At 39.3% G+C, this 25,445-nt stretch overlaps 1 protein-coding gene across 4 annotated transcripts in view; it reads left to right on the top strand.

Annotated features, from left to right (window-relative positions):
• The window catches only part of ralgapa2 (Ral GTPase activating protein, alpha subunit 2 (catalytic)), a 183,806-nt gene that overhangs the window by 146,797 nt on the left and 11,564 nt on the right, over positions 1-25,445 (top strand). For 2 of the 4 annotated variants that reach the window (XM_031901519.1, NM_001126826.1), the window contains 2 exon segments: positions 11,314-11,435; positions 23,514-23,550. In XM_031901519.1, coding sequence (XP_031757379.1) covers positions 11,314-11,435; positions 23,514-23,518 — 127 coding nt within the window. In that variant the 3' untranslated portion in view covers positions 23,519-23,550. 4 annotated transcript variants of the gene reach the window in all.

Raw genomic sequence — 25,445 nt, forward strand, 5'->3', positions numbered from 1 at the left:
TTCTAATGCCAGAATGGTGACCATCCATTCATACTCTAAGGGGCACATTTACTTACCCACGAACGGGCCGAATGCGTCCGATTGCGTTTTTTTCGTAATGATCGGTATTTGGCGATTTTTCGGAAAATTATCGCGACTTTTTCGTTGCCATTCCGAATGTTGCGCAAAATCTGGTGATTTTTTTTGTAGTGTTAAAACTTGCGCGAAAAGTCGCGCCTTTTTCGTAGCCATTCCGAAAGTTGCGCAAAATGTTTCGATTTTTTCGTAGCGTTCGGATTCATTCAAGCTTCAGTATGGTGACTTTTCTTGGGCCAGGTTGGAGCTGCAGGGTGCCATTGAGTCCTATGGGAGGCTTCCAAAATCATGCTAAGTCTGAAAGTTTCGCCCGCCGCTTACGAGCGCTCAATACGAAAAAGTTGCGACAAGATACGAGCGAATCGTAATGGCTACGAAAAACTCGCATTTTTTCGCGAAAATTGTATTGGTAACGAAAAAGTCGCGACAATTTCCGAAAAGTCGTAAAGGCGCCGAAAAAATACGAAAAAGCCGCAAAATGTTCTTTTTCCAATCGGAATTTTTCCAATTCTAATTCGTGTCTTAGTAAATCAGCCCCTAAGGGTGAGATGTGTTTTACCAATGTACAACAGCCTGCATGGGCAAATTCCATGTAAGTAACAAAAGTACAAATGTAGTAGTACACATGATCTTTGTTTTCAGACCCGTCAATGGATGACAAACATGGTTACTATCATATCTACAGTAGTGCTTTCTAGCTCATTACATGTAGTGGGCTGATTATTATTTATACATTGTGTATAAGGTCTGGATTAAATTTGAAATTATGTCATATGATGAAGTCTCTATGGAGCCCTTGAGCAGACTTGGGCCAAAAAAACCCTTTGGAGGGCTACATACGGGCCATGGGCCTCCAGTTGGGCAGCCCTGCTTTACAGGACATACAGTTTGGGCATTTATTTTGGTTGGCATGCTAACAGGGTTCTGTCCTCACTAGTTAGTCACATAAATTCTGACCCCCATGAGTATGCCATCATTGGGAGCTTAGGAACTAATGTAGCCAAAAATCTTCACCTGTTATTACAAAAAGAGATGACACTTGTTTAGATAGATAGATAAATGGACTCCATTATGTCAAAGTCAGATGCAGTATTCTACACTGCATTGGTTTATGCTGCTTCAAGACGATGGGATGATGGGATTTGAAGTTAAACAAAAGTTGTGTGGCATCTGCTACGGCATCCCTGTTAAGTTCAGGGGTATTCACAATATTTCACTTAGTCCAAAGCAGTTTGTGTATTTTTGCTCTCATTATAATGAATAATATGCATTGTTTGAGATTTTTCAGGGGCTGCTTTCTGGCGATAGGTTAAATGCCATTACATTTATAAATGTATTACAGAACAATGAAAAAAAATTGGAATTCCTCAAACACCAGTCTTTAAGATTTAAACAATTACATATCTCCATGAGCCAAGGGTAAATTCGAGAAAATCAAGGCTCAGTTGCTTTTAGAAATTTTGATTAAAAGCACTGGCTTACTGGGGGTCAGCTACAGCGCTATGATGTCAGGCTAATATTATGAATTCCTGATTCTGCTCATACAGTTCTACCGTTCTTAGGAACACTGAAAAGCATGTTACGTGTGTGCATTCTGAGAATATGTACTCATGTTATACAGTAGGTGTATATGCTGGATATATTATATATTGTGCAGATAATGCAAGTTGCTCTTTTATTACCCACAATGCAGCATTTTCCACAGAATTCCAACATAATTTTCGAAGGCTGCTTAGTAGCCTCTCCCACAGCTTGCACCTGATTCTTCAGCATGAGAACAAATTAGCCTTTCGTGATTAGCATGCAAGTTTCAGGGCACAGTTTGCTTGCCACAGTTATGGGCACCACCAGTTGGAGGAACCCTTTATGGGCACAGTTATTCACAGCAGGCTAAACAAGCACTTTGGCCCTGGGTACAGATTAGCAGGTACATGTATGGACATATGTGCCTTTGTGGATAGCATAAGTTCATCCCCAATTTTGCATTCATCATTTGCACTAGCATCTTGAAATTAACTCAAACTGTGACTATAGACAATAGAGATTCTCACTGTGTCTTCCTCTGTTCAATTTATATTTTCTTTCCGTTTTGACCATTCAGTTGATATGTTGCAATTGAAGAAGCTAAATGGCTTCACAGAGTGAGACTTAATAAATCCCAAAAGGGTCAATTAACTTGCTGTTTCTCTCATACTTAAAGCAAAAGCTGATTAGGAGGCTTCTTGAAATACATATAGGTTAGCATCATTATGATTGGGATTAACAATCCAGTGATGCACAAAAGGCCATATTGCTTAGTAACATGCACCCTGTTCCTGGTTCATGCATCCCCAGATGATAGACTTACTTGTAGAACAAGCTCAATAATTATATAATCTGGCGATCAGCAGGATTCATAAATTGGAGTACTTGCATTGTGACACTGCTTTCAGTAGACCAGAAGCAACCTGGGGATTTGGTTCAGCAGAAAATAATTTTAAAGCTGCAAAAAAATGTGTGGTCAGACGTGCCTGAAGCTCCCCGATAGACTTGCAGGTCAGCCCTGAAAGCACTTGGGCAAGCAATGTCACCCAACAGTTGCCTGGAAAAGCAGTCTGCTTGCTTGTTATTCCAGGCCTGGTTACTGGTACAAAGTTTGCTAAAGGGCCAGTGCAAAAGAGTGCTGCTTGTCTAAATGATATAAACAAGACTGCTTGCTGCCATAGTTTTAAATCCTTTATAATGAAAAATAATAAATATTATTGTGGCATATTTTTTTTCTCGAACGACTTGATGCTAATATAAATGAAATAAAGTGATTCTCAATTTAGGCTAGACGCTTTAATATTTTTTCACTTTATTATGATATTTCTGTCTCTGGACTTGAGTGACCTTTTTTTTATAGGTCTAAATACAAATAGAGGAAAGTATTCTGCTAAGGTATAACATTAAGCAAATAAAGTATTGTATGGACAAATGCCTATAGCTGTTATTGTGTTAAACGTATACAGTGTATGGAGTAATAAAGAGTACAGTATACAGAATATGTAGTAATGGAACTTTTTCCCTCCCCTCCGTTTTGTATTGCGGCTTTTTATCTGTTGAAACAGCTGCTCTGCGGTGTAATTGGATTGGAAACCATGATTGCTTAGTATTACCTTTTGGTGGTATCAGAAAGTCCCCAAAAGTTTTGCAGAAACCGGATCCTTCATAATTGCTGATTAATGATATATAGAGAGGGTGAGTCAGTTTCTTACCAACCACCCAGCGTCTATCTAATAATGTACATATTTTTGGCTTCAGCAGCTTTTGGTGATAAAATATGTCTTCTTTTGTTTTTATTTTGAACTGGTTTGTACTACTAAAAATGGTTACTTGTAAGTTTCAAATTCACTAGGAGGGTCATAAAGAAAAACAAATAGTCTAAATTCTGGATTTTGCAAAATGTGTAGATTTTTTGTTTGTGCACATATGGGTGAAACATTGTATGAGTATATGGGTGACATTTTGATGAATAATTATGGACTTGTTTATTGCTATCTAACAGATCACAATTAAGCCAGAATATTGTGTTGGCTCTTAAACAAAGAAAACATGCGACTTCACTTATCACTACTCCACCACTCATATCAGTGAATGTGGTGATGCTCATAAGATTTGAGGGCCATGTCCATTTTTTAGGCTGTGAAACTCTTCACACAAGGCTTATATACTCAGCCATTCATTAGTACAGGTATGGGATCCAGCGCCTGGGCCTAGGTGGCCAGAGGCCTAGATTCCCAAGGTAACCTGGCCTGCCAGACCTGCCCACCCCCATGCACTGGAGCATGCATTAACTCACATGTGCAAACAAGCGTGGCTGCTCCGCTGAAGAGGACTAGTGGGAAGGTAAAGCGTCCATCAGGGGGACACAAAGGGCCCAGACTAGGGGTAGGCGAGAGAGGTACATGCCTAGTGCCCCCCTCACTGTTGCACCATAAGCATGTGCCTCTTCATCCTACACCTGGTTCTGACCCTGGTTCTCTTGCTATCACTTGTGGGGCTCAATTTCAAATCTGTATGTGTGTGTATGTATGTATGTATGTATGTATATATATATATATATATATATATATATATATATATATATATATATATATATATATATATATATATATATATATAATATACAAAAAATGGGATAGCACTTGCAGTTCTTATGAGAAAACAAAAATGTATTTATTATAAAGTGAGAGAGAGAAGATGGTACCTGTTATCTAGAATGCTCAGAACCTGGCCAGCATGTGTATATGTACTTACCCTCAGACTGCATGTCATCGACTTCCCATCTCTTTATGATCCATACTGTACAGAAAATATCTTGCCAACATGCTAGGAAATTAATATCTTTATTCACTTTAGCAAAAATCTTAATTTCGGGGCACACACATGCTCACGTCGTAGTCCCCACACCCCACAAAGCAGCTCTTCTCCCCCACACCCCACAAAGCAGCTCTTCTCCTTCTATGTTGATCTATGCCATTCGCACATATGCAGTGTGTTTCAGACGTTGAGAGGAAGTGACACGCATGTAGGCAAGATGGCTACTGCAAGCTCCAGTTCTATGCAGAAGATTAAGAGCCAGTAAACTACTAAGATCTCTGATTTTCTGATTCAGCATTTCAGGAGGGGGGCTACTAGTGATAATTTGGGGAAAATCTTTTCCATGTGTACATGGAATTTTCGGCTCACAAAATCATATATCCCTCTCACTCACAGGTTTTTGCTTTTATTTTAATAATGGCACCCCTGTGCTTACAGACCATTATAGGTTTGCCCAGGCTAAGGCCACAGAAGACTTTCTGCATGTAGTTACTCAATAAAATCATAAGGTATATACCATTTTTTACTGACCTAATTTCATTATTGAATCATTTCTCTGAAGCTTTATTCTACTCTACTCATTTTTAAATTAACTTCTTCCTTAGTAACCATAGTTTCTATGGTAGCAGCGCTAAATTATATTTTTTCTTTACTCTTTTGAAAGGACATGCACAGCCTGTCGTTTTTTAGTACCCAAAAATTGTTTCAGATGTTTAATACAATATTGGAAAATATACGCTGTAGGATTTGTGAACTAATTAAATCATTTTTTCAGCTGGATAAAATTCATTATTAAATCCTCAATAGAGATAGAATCAGAATGGGGAGGAAGAAAGGATTTCACAAATAGCGTACCCTTAACCTAGTGGAAACATCTAGTATCCTTATGTATTTGGTAATTTTCAGGTCCAGCGCGTCATATATCCCACTCTAGAAATAATATATATATATATATATATATATACACACACACAAACCAATTCAAATGCTACAAAAACTGCTTACCTTTTAAGGTTGCTAGAAGTTGAAAGAAGATTTTTTTTATTAGTTATTTCAGGAAGGTTTGAGAGGAAACAGAACTGGGATATCCATATCCAAAATACTTTGGGGCAACTATTTGATTTCTCAGACATTTACTATACACAGCTAGTCTGTAAATGTAGAAATCAGATGTTATCTTCTGTTTCTATGTCACTAATGGATTATAGATAGTTGTCTATCACTCTTAACTTATAATACCTCAGTTATTATGTTTGCCTTAAATTAAATAGCATGTACTCCTAACTTTGAACCAAGTTTTGGGTTGCCAAGCTATTTCCCATCCTAATTTGGGTCCCCAGAAAAAAACAAGTTTAAGAAACTTGGGGGTTACTCAGTCCTTCTTCTGTCTCTCTGATCAGTTTTTTGAAGGGATGGGAGTGGCCTATTTTCAACCTGACACTTCCTATATGCTTACATCATTACGCCCAGACTTTGCCCTTACGTTTTTCCATTTGGACCAATTACTTGGTTGCTTATGCACTCCAACCAGTTGCTTAAATTGAAAGGTCATTGGTTAATTTCTCCCTTGCAAAGGCATAGGCAAGCAGACTCAGGCACAGGCATAGAAAGTCAGACTGACAGAAAAAACACAGCTAATACGAGTTCAGTCTGCTGCCAGTACTATGTGTGACATCATATAAGGAAGTAAAAAAGCAACTGTAGTGTTTATAGGGGTCTCTGACCCCCCCTAGGGTCAGTGCAGAAGCAAAGGATCAGCAGAGGGAGAATTCTGAGGTGAATATCTCTTCAGCTGCACATTTTTGTTAAGTGTATATATGGCAAACATTGTTCTATTAATATGAACTGATAGATTTGTGAATGTTGTACAAAGGTGAACAACCCTTTTAATGTATGGAGATCCACCTATACTTCCTCCATTTTCTTACTTTTCATCTTTCTTCTTCCTTTAGACAAACAATTGCTATTTTTTTTTATGTTTTTCCATACATTCTCTTTAGCCTCTATCTCTCTCCTACCCCTCTCTTCTGCCCTCGTTTTTTTATTAATTTTTTTGCTGTGTAGTTTTCTCTGTAGGTAAAAAGGTAAATGTAAGGAGGGAAGTGTCCATGGAAATGAATATTTAACTTCAAATGAATTTGAATGTGGGCCTATTTCACAGCCTTAGAAGATGAAAAATGTCTTTTCCTAAAGGTTGGGACAGGTGCTTAAAAATCTCCATCTCTTTGTGAACTGCAGTCCTTTGAAATACTGAAGTATAGCTTTTTTATTTAATGCAATTGTTTAGCTTGCGCACTAATTTAATTCATTTGCTATAGTATCTAACAGGTGCGTATTAGAATAAATTTGCATGTGCCGTGAATGAATTTTCTACTCCAGCCCTCTTCAGTCCTCTATGGTGAGGTTTTTTTATGTATTTCAGAATATCTCATTGTTACATGTAAATCATTTTACAAAAAAAAAAAAACTCATGATGAAAATGCAAAAAAGACTTTTAATGCCGCACACTTCTGTTTAAAATGAGAGAAAAAAAAATAATGAAGTTAACATAAATAGGACTGAGCATTTATCCTTTTGAAGTCCTATTGAGAAGAAACATTTTAATTCAGGTTATTGTTCTAGACACAAGCCAGGCATCTCAGAATTCCTTTGATTGCACCCAGTTGAATGAATACCTTTGACTAACTATGGCAGCCACACAAAAGTCCTTCAAATAACCCTGTTTTAGCCACTCTACTCTGCTAACCCCTGTTGATAAAGGATGCTGTCTAGGCATCTGAAAAGAGATGAAATCTTTGAGTGGCAGATGCTGAGGGAAATGAGAACAATATTTAGCTAAAGAAGCTTATGAAAGAAACATTTGTTTTCCTTTTCCTCATTGTGATTTATGAAAGATGAGCATTACTAATAATTTCAAGTGTCCCTTCTTCTTAACCTCCAGAACTCTGTTCCAATGAAAACCGTGTTGCTATGGAATAGGAAAATGCATTCTTAAGGGCGTATATATTCAATCCAAAAAAAAGGTGGAAAGAGTGGTGTAAAATAAATGGTATTTTTTTGTTGTCCTTTGTTAAAATTAACACCATGCATTGTATTTGCATAAATAATCCATTACAAAGAACTGATTGCACTGTTTAGAAAGGACTATTTTTTATTTATGGCAGACTTACCCTGAAAGTAACTGACTCAGACCTGAAGTAACCTATTGAAGTAAGAGAAGAGACAGGAATATTTTTTATTTTTTACATGGCCTACAGTATTATTAAAGGAACAGTAACACAAAAAAAAACAAAGTATATTAAAATATAATGTACTGTAGCCCTGCACTGGTAAAACTGATTTGTTTGCTTTAGAAACACTACTTTTGTTTATATAAACAAATCTGCTTTGTTGCCGTGGGGATGGCTATACAAATGGAAATAGGGACAGTAACACCAAAAAATGAAAGAGCTTTAAAGTAATAAAAATATAATGTACTGTTGCCCTGCACTGGTAAAACTGGTGTGTTTGCTACAGTAATACTACTATAATTTATATAATAAGCTGCTGTGTAGCCATGGGGGCAGCCATTCAAGCTGGAAAAAAGGAGAAAAGGTACAGGTTACATAGCAGATAACAGATAAGCTCTGCAGTATACAATAGTGTTTTATCTGTTATCTGTATGTGCCTGTGCCTTTTCTCCTTTGAATGGCTGCCTCCATGGCTACATAGCAGCTTATTTATATAAATTATAGTAGACTTTCTGAAGTAAACACACAACTTTTACCAGTGCAGGGCAGCAGCACATTATATTTTAGTTACTTTTATACACCTTAATTTTTTGGTGTTACTGTTCCTTTAATGACCCAGCTCACAGGGCAGATAACATATATGCTCTGTAAAACACCATTGTATTCTACAGAGCTTATCTGTTATCTGCTATGTACCCTGTGCTTTTTCTCCTTTTTTTCAGCTTGTTGCAGTTATTGGGTTATGTTAGTGAATGGCAACCAAGCAGATAACATTTTGTTTTTGGTGGGGGTGGAAATACATGAAAATGTCTTATTACCATAAGCACAAAAAGTAGACCTATGTTTTCTAAGGGAGCCAGTGTAAAGCTGTGGGATAAGACCTCAAACATATGCAGTATGAAGTGTATAAGGAAAGGCAGCTGCACACACTGTGGGTATGCATTTAATGTTTATTTATTGGCATAATCAGAAGAGATCACGTAGGGGTCATGTAAATTTCCATTCATAAGGAGGTCATTAAAGTACAAGGATATTAATACTGCAAGCCAAAATCTGTGTTTATTTAGATGTATGTTTGTGTCAGTGTAATTACTGCTCTGTCTGGGCATCATGGGACCCTTCCCACTTGTCAGGGGACTTTACATTGTGAAAAAAGGCAAATTTCAAACCATTTCATTGTGTGAGGAAGGCCGTTACTTTCCTTATTGTCTGCCTTTGTTGTTTTTATGTCTGTGATTTGCAGCCTTGTTGATTAAGCAGCATGGCACGAGGTGCAGAATAAAAAAGCCTTGAAATTGACTGCATCTTGTTTAAAACGGACCCTCGAGCTGGCTGTAGAATAACTGACTGACCAATGAATTGTGAGTAGCCGACAGGCCCGCAGAGGTCTCAAGGCTCAGGTGGCTGTCTGACATAAGTTTAGCTCAGCCCTTTCAGTAATTTGTCACGCTTTGGTCTGTTCCTGCTGCTCCAGCACGTGCCAGCTTAGTGTCAGAGTGCCTGCCCGCCAGACGGTCACTTAGACCCATGCGTCCTGCTGTTACCAGGGCCAGAGGCTCGCTGCGCCACTGTGTCATGCCGAGTCCTGGCAACGGCCAAGCCCTGAGCAGAATAAGCATGCCTATAATGAGCTGGGAATGGCATCCATTAGTCCCTATAGAATAGGGTGCAGCCATACATCTCCTCTCTTTTGAAGTATGGCAGCTTCATTAACTTGAAGGAGTGCAGCAAATAATAACCAAAGCAGCCTTACACCACTCCTGTCAGGAAATGCTGCAAATAATGCACAGTGTTCAATCTCCGACTGTTTGCATTCATACATCATTTGCAGTTATATCGCTTGTATTAGCTGATGCATTCTTTAAATTATATTTATTTTTAGCTTGCCAAAAATCAGCTTTTCTAGCAGTTGTTAGCAGTCTGTAAAATTAAGCCATGGAGTACAGTATGGCAGCTCCCACTGAAAATTCAACTAAAAGTATGTATACATCTGTATAGTTTATGTATAGTTTATAGTTTAAAAAAAGAACTAAATCCTAAAAATAAACATGGCTTGACATTCCTTAATATACTGTACCAGCCTACATTTTCAGCATCTCTATTGTAATAACCACCCAAGCCTTCAAACTAGTCACAGAAGCTCCCCATCTTGTAAAGTGCCAGTGACACTGCACATGCTCAGTGTGCTCTGGGCAACTGCTGAGAAGCTAAGCTTAGGGGTCATTACCTGATTAACAGAAAATGAGGTTTGTCTGTCACATAAACTTTTGCTACAGGGCTGATGATTAAATTCTGATACAAATGCTTTGGTTTCTGAGCTGTCATGTTATGTGAATCTGAATAAATTACTAATCAGCCTTATATTGTGACATTTGTATTCAATATATGCAGTATATTTTGAATGGGCTCCTAAGCTCAGGTAAGTGACAGCAGCACAGAGCATGTGCAGTGAATCAGCAGAAAAGAAGATGGTGAGCTACTGGGGCATCTTTGGGGCACAGATCTTCCCTGCTAAAGGCCTGTGGTTGCCTTGGGCTGGTACACAAGCACAAAACATAAAGTACAACATTTCTGCCCTGCTTATTAAGTTACATTTTAGATCCTGTTATGAAAAGGAGGTTATTTTTAGTTCCCATGCTCTCCATGTTATTATATTCATTTTTGGTATTTATATAAACTTCTATACAATGTATATAAAGCTTAATTGTGTATAGTACATGGGCAATTAGTACTGTGGGCCTGCTTCAAACAATTCTCCAGCTAGTAGCTCTCCATACCATTGACTACAACTTCAGCCATTTCTGGGAGTTTTACTTGACTCTATCTGTCTTGCCACACATCTAATTAATGCCTCAGTGTGGAAAGAAACCTACAGCCTACATCTTTAGATTGTAAGCTCTATGGGGCAGGGACATCCATCCTTGTGTCTCATTGACACTGTGGAATCTTTAATGTAACTGTACTTTTAATTATTTGGTTTATTATCATACTTTTTTCTATTATCTATTAATAATAGCAATGACACCCTGATTGTTGTATTAGTGTATTGTTGTGCTTAACAGCATATAAATAAAAATATACATACATACAGCCGGGTGCAAACTCCCAGTGATTGCTATTGGTGTAGTTGCCTCGGTTTAGAAGTTAGAACTACAATGCCTGTGCAAAAATACCAGTAGTGCATAGTGCTTGGGCTTGTCATATGCTCGGAGGTGAGATTGGAGATCATTTGCAAAGATTTATGTCTTTTGGAGTCAAGGGAGTAATTAATTCAGGTCCAATGAAGTCCCATGCTGTTTTAGTAAATTAAATATTCGTTGGGAATTGATGAGCGGCCTGGAATGAGCTTCTCTTTTTGGAGATACACTAACATTAGGGATAAACCAAGCTAACATTCAACAGATGCACTATACCTTTTGCATTCTAATATACAATTAATAATGTGCATGTAATGTATATTCAGCTATATTATATATTTAAATTGCCATAATATATCTATATCTATATATATATATATATATATATATATATATATATATATATATATATATATATATATATATATATATATATATATAATATATAATATATATATATATATATATTGTAACAAAGTCCTTGTCCTATGCATATACTGTATGGTTTCTCCTTAACATCACTATCACAGTTATGAAGAAAGGGCTCTGTACCTAGAAGCAATAATCCATAATTTCAGAGAAGTGATGACATTTGAGGACTTTGCAGCTCAGGTGTTTTCTCCATCACCCGCATACTCGCCGGGAGGATTGGGTAAGTACAGATGTGCTTATTTTTTTCCCTACATATAGAGTACATAATGAACATTTTCGTTCTTTTCCATTGCATCAAACTAGTAGAACCAATAAGAAGCTGCATGTTCCATCGCCATGGGTTTTATCAGGGACAGCATAAAAGTAAATAGGTGTGGGTACTTTTGTGTAGCTCTAATTTAGGAATATGTAGGTAAGTCCATTTTAGGAGCACTGGTATCTCACCAGAACATACCCTTGACACGTATTACAACCTCTCTGCCAAATAACTAGAAGACAAATTGGAGGGTGCTTAGTGTGGTCACCCTCATACGTAAAAGTAAATGGATAGTTAAGGCACACAGAGCTCTCTATATATATTTATATATCTCAAGGTTCCGTTCATGTCATAGCAGCCCTTCCTAGTAAGGCATTAGTTCAGAGATGGCCAGAAGGCTGAGCACTATGGGTTGGTTTGTCTTGAACTGTGTTATGTGATGGCACTATAAAGGGCTCTTTAAACTTAATGAGGATTCTAGAATGGTGTGTCAGTAGAAGGATATCTTTCTCTTACTAAAATTATAATCTATATTGTGCTGCCCATATTCTAGTAGAGCAGACATTGGACTGGTACAGGTGCTGCATTATGCTCAGATTCAATTCTGCATCCTAGATGAACCACTTAATTTAAGAAGCAGTTTTAATATTTTTTTGGCTTTTCTCTTTATTGGGGGCATTCTATTAACCTCCAAACTTAGCGTTGTTAATGAGTTCTCTCTCTGCGGTGCGCTCCAGCTCATTCAACAGTGGGGATTTCTTGCTGGGCTTTGAATATGCTACGCTTGAATCAGTGTTTGCTCATTGAGGGGTGTGCACTTGCAGACAGGGGAGGCAGAGAGGCTGAGCACAGAATGTTGCTGTTGATGCTAAATGGGGGATTATGCTGTAGGGACACCAAGGTCAAGAATTAATGAAGCAAAAATGCTTGACTAATGATTTCTTAGGATAATGTAAAACACTGACTTACTACAGTCAGACAGATTCGACTTAAAGGGGGCCATACACAGGCCAATTTCAGCTGCCGATTCAGGTCCTTCAGACTGATTCTGCAGCTTATCTGCCAGTGTATAGGCACCCCTGACAGGCCTACCCAACTGATATCTGGCCTAAAATTGGGCAGGTTTGATTTTCTGAAAGAGATGGGACTGCACCGGCTCGTTGATGCGGCCCTCAGTCTGACGATGCCTAAGTCCACTGGTTTTATTTGATCGATTGACCATAAGTAGGCATATCGGAGATTAAGCGCTGGTTTGGCGACCTGTATGGCCACCTCTAGCAGTAACCCAAAATACAGCACTTGTGTTGTTTGTTTGGTATTGATAAAATAAATCAGTTAAAAACATCAGTGACTTTAAAGTTGATTGTAAAAATAATTGCTTTTCTCTTCATCGCTTGGCAGACTATAGAGACAGTGTAATCAGGTCTTCTCCAGTCAACACTACACTTCCCATCCCTTGAACACTTCTGTTATTGCTCCTTCTTCTTAGTACTGTCAATTATACAACATGCAATTAATTCTGTGCCAAACGAAGAGGTAAAATGGCTGCCGTGCAATCTGCAGAATGAACCCCAGGCTGGTACATTTTTAAGGAAGAGAAGCACCAGCCTAACTTTTCTGTTTAGTGTTTAGAATCACAGTTGCAGTGCAGCAGTAATAACTGGACTAGTTTCTGTCATTTGGTACAAGTCCCAAGTCCCCATGTTTCCAGGTTTCCCTTTCAGTAATGTGCTTAGTTTTAGTTAACTTATAGTATGTTATAGAATAGGCAATTCTTAGTAACTTTTCAATCTATTGTAATTTTTTTATAGTTTATTTGCCCTCCTTTTCTGTTATCCCGACAGTTAAAAAAAAGCAGTTGTTGTAATTTTTTTATTACTTAAATTTCTATTAGGCCCTCTACTAATCATGTTCCAGTTTCTCTTGCAAACTACTGCTTTGTTGCTAGGGTGATTTGGACCCTAGCAAGCAGATAACTGCTATAATTCCAAACTGGAGAGCTGCTGAACAAAAAGCTAAATGATTCAAAAACACTGCTGCTATTGAGATGCTGAGACTTTAGCTGGTGCAGTTAGTTCAGTATATAACATATGGCATTTTCAGTCAGATTCATTTTTATGATTTAGTTCTTCTTTAAATTTGTGAGCTTAACAAGCATATTGCATTAAAAAAGCTGCAGTGAAAGGCATCTATGCGAAAATGCAAGTCTGAATGCTTGAAATACAAACAGAAGGAGTAAAATTAAACTTGCATGCGTGTTAGTGCGTCGGTGCTCGCAAACCTCAAATGCATATACAACACAGAAAATCTGCTTTGCTTAATGGGCCCTAAGCCATTTAAATTGTTCTCTTCATCCACATGTGTTTTGCAGTTTGTTAAACCAAAATATATTGCATTTGTGCATTTTATCATACAACCGGGGTTGTGGCACCAAGCAATGACATCTGCTCTCAAATAAGCCAATAGTCATTACATTTCTGCACGCTAGGCTGGCACTGTATGGTTTTGCTTAGCATCACAGTCTTGCACTGCACATGGTTATATGCGATTGCCAGAAGGCCCTATAAGGGCCATGTCTGCTTTGTCCGAAGCTGGGTTTAGAATGCACTGAATCTTGTGTGCAGTCCCAGCCTGCTGATATGTTGTACTGATACCTTACTGGCACCCCTAGGTTATGTTTTCACCTAAGGTACAATCAGAGGTATATTTATATATATATATATATATATATATATATATATATATATATATATAATATGCACCGAGGGCCTGTGCCTAGGGCGGCAGTTTTGGGGGGCGGCCCCCCAGGTGCCTTAGGCTATAGAGATTCTTTTCTTTTTTTTAAAAAAGAAAAAAAAAAAATTTAAAAATCCCCCAGCTGCCCCAATGTAGAATTCCTGCAGAAGTCCAGCAACGGAGCTGGAGTGGGGCAAGGGGGTATGGGTCCATGTGTAAAACTGACCAGCACGCTACATTTTACGTCACTTACACCGATTAGCGGGCACATTTAGGTTTGGCGCCTAAGGTGGCACAGGACCTAAATTAGGAATGCACCAAATCAGTTCAGGATTTAGCCTTTTTCAGCACGTGTCTGAAGCCTTAAAATCAAAGAAAAACTTTTAACCACACGCGCAATGTGCAGTTCTTTTTAACCCTTGTGGAGCCTAATTAGCATTTGTAAATTTGGATTCCGATTCAGTCTGTGGAAATCCAAAAAATAGGAAAAAAGCTTCAGCAGGTTTGCTGCAAAACATTTATTGTGAGTAGTGGTAACACACCATGTTTCGGGTGAATACCCTTTCTCAGGTACACTTGATAAAGGGTATTGACCCGAAACATGTCGTGTTACCACTACCCACAATAAATGTTTTGCAGCAAACCTGCTGAAGTTTTTTTCCTACTTTTTGGATTTCTACAATTGTATTTGGTTGCAGCACAGAGCAACAACTAGGAGCTAAAGCTTTTTTTCGCAAGTATTTTATACAAAGTTCACCAACAATTTTTTATTTTTGTCCGATTCAGTCTGGTATTTGTCCAAAATATCCCAAAATAGTGGATTCGGTGCATCCCTAACCTAAATACAGCCTTGGGTACAATCACTTGTTAAATCTTTCATATATCTTTACTAGATGTTGATATTAAAAGCTTCTGCATTAGCTGCAAACCTCTTTATACAGGTTTGGGACCTTTTAAAAAAATAAATAAATAATAAAATGTTGATTTATTTGATTTAAAATAGAGTCCATGGAAGATGTCCTTCCTATAATTCAGAGCTTTCTGGATAATGAATTTCAGAATAACTGTACCTGTACTGCCTTCTATAATCATCACCAAATCATCAAATTTGGCCCATTTCACTTCACCATAAAGTTTGCAAAAATTCGCAAAATGCATTGAAGACAATGGGCAAAATTTTTTTTATTTTTTTTTTTTTTTACTGTGCAAAATTTTTTTTACAACCATTTTGGTGTCTATGGCCATTTTTCTGTGGTGAAACCTGGCAAAAATGTCATCATTTATTTGTATAGCTCCAGCAGGTATGCATCAATGTACAGACATTTTATAACCAACAGGGGTTTACAGTATATCAACAATGTGGTCTCTTTTGGGCATTCAAACCAGCCTATAAGGGGAATAACAACATTTGGACTTCAGTTTCCACCCACTTGTGCACCTGGAGTGCCCTTTAATACATTCTCCTCTGTATGGCGCAGGCCAGCTTTCCCAGAACACTTGTCCCTATTATTTGGATACTGTGTTTACTGTACCATTTGTAGGTGTAAATGCAATTCCGCAGCATAAATCCACATTTATCCTACGGTATAATTAATGGGTTTCTAGACAACTTTTTTTTTTTTTGTAATTTAATCTCATATTTGGAACAGTTAAGAAATATCTCTGATCGGAACTGCCATAGTATAGAAAATAAATGAAATCCAGTTAAATAAATGGCACAAAAAATCAGCCATGCGTCCCTGTCCAACACTACTGGCTTCAGTCCGCGTGCGTTCTCTGAGCTTTGTTTGGAGATAAGAGCAGCGTGCATACACTTGTATTGGTCGCCAGGAGCAGCAGGCAGAAGGCTTTGGAGATAAGCAAGCTGGCAGAAGTAAAGGAAACCAATGCTATTTACATAATCGTGCCCTGCTTCCTGGAGAGGCGTCAAGAAACACAGGGATGGCCTCTATTTATCTTTGTTGAACCAGAATACCGAGCAACATTAGGAAGAGCGCCCAACTGAAGGCTTTTCATTAGCGCCTCTCCCCTTTTTTCCATTCTGCCCGTCTGCCATATATGATGGAAGGAGTGGGCAGGTGCAGCCTCAGAGTTTGGTTAAAAAGATAATTAGCCGATGTGGTGGGTTGAGACCCGCTTTGGAGTGGGGGGGTGCATTTTTATCCTTAGCTTACCCTTATGTATATGCAAGTGCACAGATCTAATGAGTTTCCAGGCAAACTTGTATGTTTGTTTGTGCATATGTGCATGCACCAGGTGGTATTTGTGAACAGGACCTAAGAGGCTGTAGCAAATTTGTGCTCTGGTGGGTATACTGTTTGATCACAGCCCTATTCATCTATATAATGATTGTAAAGCCAATCCCTGAGAGCAGGGAAAGGGTTAATGGTAGGGGACTCTTGGCGGCTGTGAGGACTGATCTAATCACTCCTGTATCTATGTGCATCTGTTCGCTATGAGGTCATTCCGCACGCTAATGATTTGCAAAATGAAGCGTAATGATTTGCTTTATACAAATGCATGTAAACAGTCCCACTCTCTACCTGTTACTGGCGGGCAGAATATGGGAGGGGGGATTATTATTGTCAGTGATTATTTATAAAAACCCAAACATAATTAACCTGCCTTAGCACCTTCTGTGGCTCGGCAACGGCACTAAAAGGGGTTAATTGCCTCGTCTTTTGTCTCTCTGGTTACCACATACCCAACTAAAGGGATCAGCTTGTACCAGTGAGCATAATCTGATTTTATGGCCTTGAAATGGATGCAAGATTTGTGTCACCCGTCTGCAACGGATTCTAATTCAGTGGCCATTAATAAAGCAGCGAAAGATTGGTGTAAATTAGTCATGAAAAGCAGCAATTCATAACCTCTCGCAGTTGGCATTGCCATTTAATTTATTCTCCTGCAGGAAAATGTTACCCAGTAGGGCAGATAACAGACAACAACAGAGAATGTAGCAAAATTCAACTTTTAAATGCGTACAACTATGCCAGAACTACTCAGCTGTGAATTATGGGAAATGCAGTTTAATTGCACACAATGAAAACCACTGTCAATCAAGTCACTTTCTTGCCAGAATAAGGACAAACAGGTGGGCCCCTAGCAACAGCCCCAGTGCAGTGCTCAGGCTGTAACTGATTAACTGAATGCGCTGTATGAATGGGGCTGTATAGTTCTACAGTTCATTGATGATATTCCTGCCTTAGGGTTAACCTCTTCAGCAGTCAATTAAGGGAACCATAACATTAAATTTTTTACAGGTATGGGATCTGTTATCTGGAAAACTTTTATCCAGAAAGCACCAAATTATCTCCCATAGACTCCATTTTAATCAAATAATTAAGTTTTTTTGCAATTATTACCTATTTCTCTGTAATAATAAAACAGTACCTTGTACTTGATCTCAGCTAAAATATAATTGACCCTTATTGGAAGTAAAACAATCCTATTGGGTTTATTTAGTGTTTAAATGATTGTTTAGTAGACAACGTATAGAGATCCAAATTACAGAAAGTTCCCTTATATTTAAACCCCAGATAGCAAGCATTCTAGATAGCATCTCCCATACCTGTATTGATGTAAGCATAACTACCACTATTTCAGTTGACTAGATAGAGGTGCACTAGGCAGTAGGGTTACATTTGTATCTACCGTGACGCTTAGTAAGAAAAAAAAGCAAATCTGCACTGCATTGACACCAAAGCAAAAGCTAGTACAGGTATGGGATCCTTTATCCAGAATGCTTGGGACCTAGGGTTTTCCGGATAAGGGGCTTTCTGTAATTCGGATCTCCTTCCTTAAGTCTGCTAAAAAAAATTATTTAAACAATAATTAAACCAGATAGGAATGTTTTGGCTCCAATAAGGATTAATTATATCTTAGTTGGGATCAAGTACAAGGTACTGTTTTATTATTACATAGAAAAAGGAAACCATTTTTAAAAATGTGAATTATTTGAACTTATCAATATAAGTATAATAATATAACTTGTGAATATATCAACTATCCATAATTCGGAACCTTCTGGAAAATGGGTTTTCGGATAAGGGTTCCAATACCTGTAAAAGTAAATCAAAAGTTTACATGCAACGAAACGCCCCTACTCTCTCTTTCATAGGATGTAATATGCATACGTGTGTGTGTGTTATACCCTGAATCTCACAGCATGGCAGCATTTTGCCACAGCAAACTGGGCAAGATGTGATTGGTTGCTATGAGTGAGTGTACAGGTACAGTTTAGCTCCTGTGTTAGGAAATCAGCCCCAGGAAGTACAATTTAGGTGGGCACATAGGCCCTGGCATTTCCAATACACAGAGGCCCAAACAGCCCCCCACCAGCCCAATAAATATCGACTGTCCATGGCATCTTACAGAATCCACTGATTGCCAGTCTGGCCTGGGTGTAGCACATACACTACCCTTCCGTAGCCTTATTTGCATCTGCAAATTAAAGTTCAGATTCGGTTCAGTATTCGGCCAAATCACAGAGGATTTAGAGTTCGGCTGAATCCAAAAAAAGTAGATTTAGTGCATCCCTAGTTATAATATGTCCTATTTCTATCAACTTTGCAAATGGTTTCCATTATTTATTTATTAAAGTTTTTGAATTGTCTTCCTCTCCTCCCTCTTTTCAAATTTCAAAAGGGGGTCACTGACCCCAACAGCCAAAAAACTATTCCTGTGTGATGCTGCAATTTTTTGTCACATTGTATTATCCTTCTGTTCATTCTCATATTTTTAATCCAGTCCCTACTTCCAAACCACTGCCTGGGTGCTAGGTTAAATAACACCCTAGCAACGAAATAACTGCTGAAATACTAATTCTAAACAGAAAGTGAAATAATTGAACCCCCCCCCCCATAAAAAATAAGAATAAAACATGACAACAGATTGTCTTAGAAGTTAATTTTAAGGTGAACTACCTCTTTAAGAGACACCAAAAAGATAATTTCCTTAAAAACTCAAGCAGCTTGTTTCTAATCCATAGAGCATGCTAAAGCATTGGTTGCATTCCTCTGGGACCCTGTCCTAGGTGCAGAAAAACTGCTTTTTAGTGTGATAAATAGGGGCATATATATTCTAGCCCCTATCAAGTTATGGAACCTTTCTACACAAGGACAATTCTCAGTATTGTCCTTGGCAGGGTATTTTCTGGCTTTTAGAAGCAGTGATAAGTAGCTGCTACTAAGTAGCTCAGTGTGTCTTCACTCTTAGAGTAAGGACACACAGAGCGGTCAGACCTCTGCATCGTTCCTGTATTCCGAAGTTGCACGAAGTTTCCTCGTGCAGCAAATTTGCACAACTTCGAAATACTGAAGCAATGTGCAGGGCTTTCCACCAGGGACTCCTATTGTTGTAGGTGGAAAGCCATTTCGGAGCAGTTAGTCGCCTGTGATAGCTGAGATCTAGCGACTGAACCACTCGGTTGGTCCATACTCTAAGGGTGAAGACACACTGAGCTACTTAGTAGCAGCTACTTATCACTGCTTCTAAAAGCCAGAAAATACCCTGCCAAGGACAATACTGAGAATTGCCTCTAAAACACACATAGAGACAATTATCAGTAAATGATCAGCATTGTCTAATTCTGTAGCTGTGGCAAGTAGCTGCTACTAGTAGCTCCGTGTCTTCACCCTAGTAAGTATAGGCCCAGCATCCTATCTTGTGTGTAATGCACAATGCCAATATTGCAGCTGGAGCTTATTAGGAAGTATTGGCAGGTGAAAGTGGGGTCGGAAAAGCTTCCTGCAGTTAAAATTAACCCTTGGGCTGTCAGCCTTGCAAAGCTACCTGTGTCAAAGAGCCACTCAGAAAATATTGTAACAGCTTGGGCAAAGTTTGGCTTAGTCCATTATACCCATACTGTACCATCAGCGCACAACTACATCACATGGGATTTGTTGCATTGGGTATAAGGCTCAAATTGTTGCCAACAATGAAGTGCTCACATGAACATAAATTATATATATAATATATATTTATTAGGTAGGTTTATATGCTTTTAACATTAATTAAAATGTATCTTTAGTTGTGGTGCTACTGTTTCCAATACAAGAAGTAAATATCAGGCAAATATTATATTGCGGTAAACTTATTTCCTATTGTGATTTAAAGCGAATTCCTCCTTCTTACCCCTCCTTTCCAATTTGAAAAAGGCCATTCACACTTGCTGATCCCTACTAATTCATTGTCTTGCAACTCCAGTTTCTATTGTGTACCGGGCCTTCCATTCAGAGCCACATGCTGGAAATAGAAATGCCCCCATAGCAGTGTAATTGAGCTGCCGTATGCATGGATATCCCCCAGCTTAACCGTTTAAAGAACAGCAGTTGTGTATCTCCTGTGCTGTCTTGGGCGGGGACGAGCGCTGCTTAACAGCTGTCATAGCTTGAGGGTGGGCTGGCGTCTGGAGCTGAGGCCAGGGAGGAGGAGGAGGAGGAGGAAAGAGGGGATGCTGGAGATTAATTATATATCATTCTTTCACTTCCAGCATGTTCCTGCATTTATTTCTGCTTAATGATCAGTTATCGTTTCCATCATTTATATTTACAAAGTTTTAGTAATCCCACTATTGAGCCGTCATGCTGGAGAATGGGAAAAGTGAAAAGAAAGGTTGGCTTTCTGGGTAATTCTTTGTATGAGCTGCTGATACTTGCCAGACAAAAAAAATATCCTTTTATTTGTCTGTTTTATCAGTTCATGTCTTCTGGAAAGGCTTATTGTGAGAAATAATAAAGTCCATGCAGCAGTAAGTGAACTGTATGCGCCGGTGAATGGGATTCATTAAATACGCCTCACAATGGTGTGTATTCAGGAAATCTCAGCGCCTCCACATCAGTAAGAGAAAGTTTGCAGCAGGCAGGGGAGATTGAGGGATAAGCACAAAGCATGATACAAGTAATGTTCCATTTAAATAAGATCCACCTTACGCCTGTGTCTGTTGGAAGGCACGGCCTGCATAATAACGAGGGAACCGTTTCACCCCAACATCTATCCAGCCGTTAGCAATATGACTTCTGCTCTCCTGTCCCAGTGGGGCACTTGTTCAGTGTCGGTTATCCTTCTCCTTATTGTTACTCCTTTCAGCCGCTCTCCTCCCCCCGTTCATTTCTGACCCATTGTGTCCTCTCACTTCTAGATGTCTTCTCCCCTTCTGTGCCTACATCTGTTCCCCCCACCTCACCTTCTACTTCTTTTTGTTCATCCCAACCATTCCATTTTCTTCATTTTCTGATCTCCAAAGCTTTCTGTTTGCGGTCTCTCTCACATGTAACAAATATCTGGCTGTAGCTGTATAGGAACACAAACTGCCCAGTGTCCGAGTATGAATGTTCTGCTAAATTGCCATGTAATAGCCCTGTGCTCTACATAAACTTGCCCCACTTTAGCAGTGTTTATACAACTGAATACATCAATGCCATAAAGAAAGTACAGGCTCTGCAGGCTGAACCGTGGGTGCATTTCTTTAGTGTTTCATCAGGGGCTGGGGCATCTACCTAATGTTTGTGCTAAGTTGCTGCATTATTTCACACTGGGCATTCCCTGTACTGACAGGCACAGCTTTTCCAGACACAATCAATACAGCATTGCTCTAGTGTATACATTATTATTTTTTATGTTTTTTTTTGTTTTGTTTTTTTTTTTTAAATTCACATTAAGAACATGTCCAAATATTCTGGGAACCCCCAGCTTGGTGGGTGATCACTGTTGCATGAGGCGTTGGTTAAGGTGTTTGAGCTCTTACACAGGTTTCTTTTTTGTGTGTGTGTCTGATGCACATTTAAGACACACCTAAATGCATTCGCTAATTCTATTTTATCCTGCCTGGTTGTGCTTATGAGCTTTCTGAGCTGCTTTCATCACATTCACATTTCATGACATTATTTTTTTTTATTCAGGTGCAAAATGCTGAATTGTCTTGCGTTTGGCACACATTTAGAAGATAACAGATTAAAAAGGTTGTGTTTGGAACACACCTAGTTGGGTTAAAAAATGCATAGAAATGCAATATATGTGTTTTATGAGCTCAGCATATGTTTATAAAGTCTTTAAAAAATGCCCTACAAAACTCTTTTCATAGATAATATCTGGGTAATAAAAATATTTAGGTCTTGCTGTTCGCATGCCCATAGTCTATTGTAGGACACAGGGAAAAGTGCTTGCATATTTATTATACATCATTAATAAATAGCTACGTTTCTGCTAAGGCGTTATAGCTTATTATTTTTGCTTTAAGGATAGAGCTTTATAAAGCTGGCCATACAAATACAGATAAAAACAATTTTCTGTGCATGTGTGGCAGCCCACTAATCCAGGCTAGTATCTATATACTATGGATATGGTGGTTTATTGGCAATATAACACCATATCAGGGGCCTGTGCCTCTGGATATTGAGCTCTGCACCTCGCAACAGATTTATAGATGCAGAATGTAGCCAGACTAGAGGAAGAAGTGCTGCCTGAGAGCTGCTCCCAAGCTGGCCATACATTATAAGACATTATCACCCTAGGGCCAAAGGATCAAATCACAATGACAGGGAAAATCACACCTGCCTGATCAGCATTTTTTTTGGCCATATATCCGTCACATAGGTGCATCAGAGAGCCCCATACAAGGGCAGATAAGCTGCCGAATTGATCTGAAGGGCCCAAATCAGCAACTCAACTGTGCCCGCGTATGGCCACTCTACACTTCTTCCCCCAGTCATCCTAAATGACCCTCAAGCCTCTGATACAAAATTGCTGAATAGATGGACCGCCCAGTCCTGAGAACCAAGCAAACCAAAGGGCTGAATTTGTGAACTACATTTCCCTCTGTTTTTCACCATTCTCTGTGCTGGCAGCTGAAGCACAGCCGTCTATGTGTATGATGTATGTATTGTCCATGCCATTGAGCAGTAGCAAGCAATCTAGTCTGTGCATAGTGTTATACATGTCTGTGGGCTTCATCCAGGTATTTCAGTTTCCCCCACTGCAAAAACTTACAGACAGTGAAACTGTCTCCTGAAAAAATTGGTTATAGTGTGTGAAAGTGATAGGGAGCTTAGAGTGTAAGCTCACTGGGGGGAGGGACTGATGTGAATGATGCATAATGTGTAAAGTGCTGTAGAATGAATTGGCCATATATAAATAAAGGCTAATAATGTCCATTTGTTCTTTCCTCTGTACAGTAACAAGCAGGCCGAGGGGCACACTGAGTCCCTTCCACTGTACAGTAACAAAGATGCTGTGCCTCTGATTCATGTGCCTGGAGCAGATGTTTTTACTTACTGGATTTTGTTTTGTTCTTTCCCCCCCCTTTAGATTAATATGTAAAAGTCTCTATCGGTAATGAAAAAAGGTAAGATTTGAATTTCTAGGGGTTGCACTCCTTCACCAACACCCCAGCCCCCCCCCCCCCCCCCCCCCCAGCTTGTTTCACTGCAGCTTTTTCCTCTCACCCATTATTTTGTGGCTTGTAAGAAATAAAGAGAATAAAGAAAACAAAACGTAAAAGCACCTGATGGCGTAGTGGCACTGACAATACTGCTAGACTGCTAGTATTTCCCCTGCCCCTGCATGTCTGAGCTTCAGCGCTAAAGCACATTCTTTGCCTTTTCTTCTGCTTCTGTTTGCTTGGGGCGGAATATGACACCAGCACCTGCCATACTGGAAAATGTCTTTGTTGCTTGCACTTTTGTTTGAATTGCTGCAGGGGAGCCAATGGGAGTGAAATCCATTTACTTTTCTCCTCCTGCCTTTCTCTCTAAGCCTAAGAAGCTTTGAATAGGATCTAGAGATAGCACAGATAAGAATCGGCACGTGCTGTGCAGCTTTGCCCCTTTGAGTTGGCTAAACTTAATAAGTACCTCTTTTTTTTTTTCTGGGCGGCTGGGAGGGTGGATTGGGCTTCTGAATGGAACAGCTGGGAGAGGAAAAAGAGACAAAAGAAGAGGGGAAACAGTGAGCGGCTGAAGCCTAAAGATTGGAGAGCGCAGGCTAGGGAGCAGGCTGGCCACACGCCAGGTGTCACCTTTGCACGCTCTTTGGCTCTGCTTGTTTGTCTGGCCAATTTACAATTGTACCGTACAACTACAAGCGCTGAGAGCATACTGCTGCATAATGGGCAGTGCCCAGGAGGGTGAGCTGCTGCCATACCGGCCCCACTTCTATTTCAATGTGTAAAGAAATACAATATTAATGTATCAACTTAGACCTGATACTAGTGCAGTTTCCAATTAAATATATCTTTTATATGGAAACTACTACATATAGTACTACATGGAACTGCACATAAAAGCAAAGGTTCTGAGATGGGATGTGCGCTGAGCAGCAGAGCACTATGTGTATACTGTATATATAATATATATATATATATATATATATAATATATATTATATACTGGAGCTGCCAGAATACACATAGGATTATTCTTGGCCGTTCCTGTACAAATTGCTCTTTACTTCTGCAGGTTGCTGCACTTATTTTAATGAGAATATTCAGACAATAGTGGCAATATATTCCCTATTGACAAGGGCTCTTTCTCAGCCTAAGGGTTAAACACAGACTGAGAGTCAGCCCCTATGCTCCAAACAACCTTTCCACATGCCCCTGTGTCATCCCTGGCGCAGGCACAGTTCATTTCGCCTATAAAATGCATACTCGCCAAAATCTTCTTCATGAGGTGCAGTGGCTCCAGATGCAGGCACATCCAAAAAACAAAAAAAGTGTAGGGACTGATTCTTTGCCTGGGTTTATCTGTGGGCTCAGAACCAGCCCCATCTGGTTTAAGGGCTCTGGCACACGGAGAGATTAGTCGCCCGCAACAAATCTCCCTTGTCATGGGCGACTAATCTCCCCGAACTACCATCCCATTGCCGAAATCACCTGCGCAGCGTGTGCCATCCCACCGGCGACTTACATTTTCTGATACTGCATATAATCCAGTACCCAGTCTTAATGTTACAAGGACAGAATTTACAATTATCCAGAGTAATATAGGTGTCAGAGATGTAAGCTAACCCCATGTTATTAGGGTGATGATGATCCACTTTGGGCATGTTTGGATTTTAATTGCATGTTACCATTTAGAATAAGGAGGAATTGGGTTCAAAGAAAATGCAGGACTGGATCATTAGCACCCCTGTGACATGGGGTCAGGTGACATCTGTGCAGTTGCATTTAGACTATCATAAATCAGACTTGGCTTTGTTTTCCAGTTCATTTTACCCTATTTGTTCCCAAATGCCATTTAGC

The sequence above is a fragment of the Xenopus tropicalis genome, chromosome 5 (assembly GCF_000004195.4).
Source record: "Xenopus tropicalis strain Nigerian chromosome 5, UCB_Xtro_10.0, whole genome shotgun sequence".
Taxonomy (NCBI): Eukaryota; Metazoa; Chordata; class Amphibia; order Anura; family Pipidae; genus Xenopus; species Xenopus tropicalis.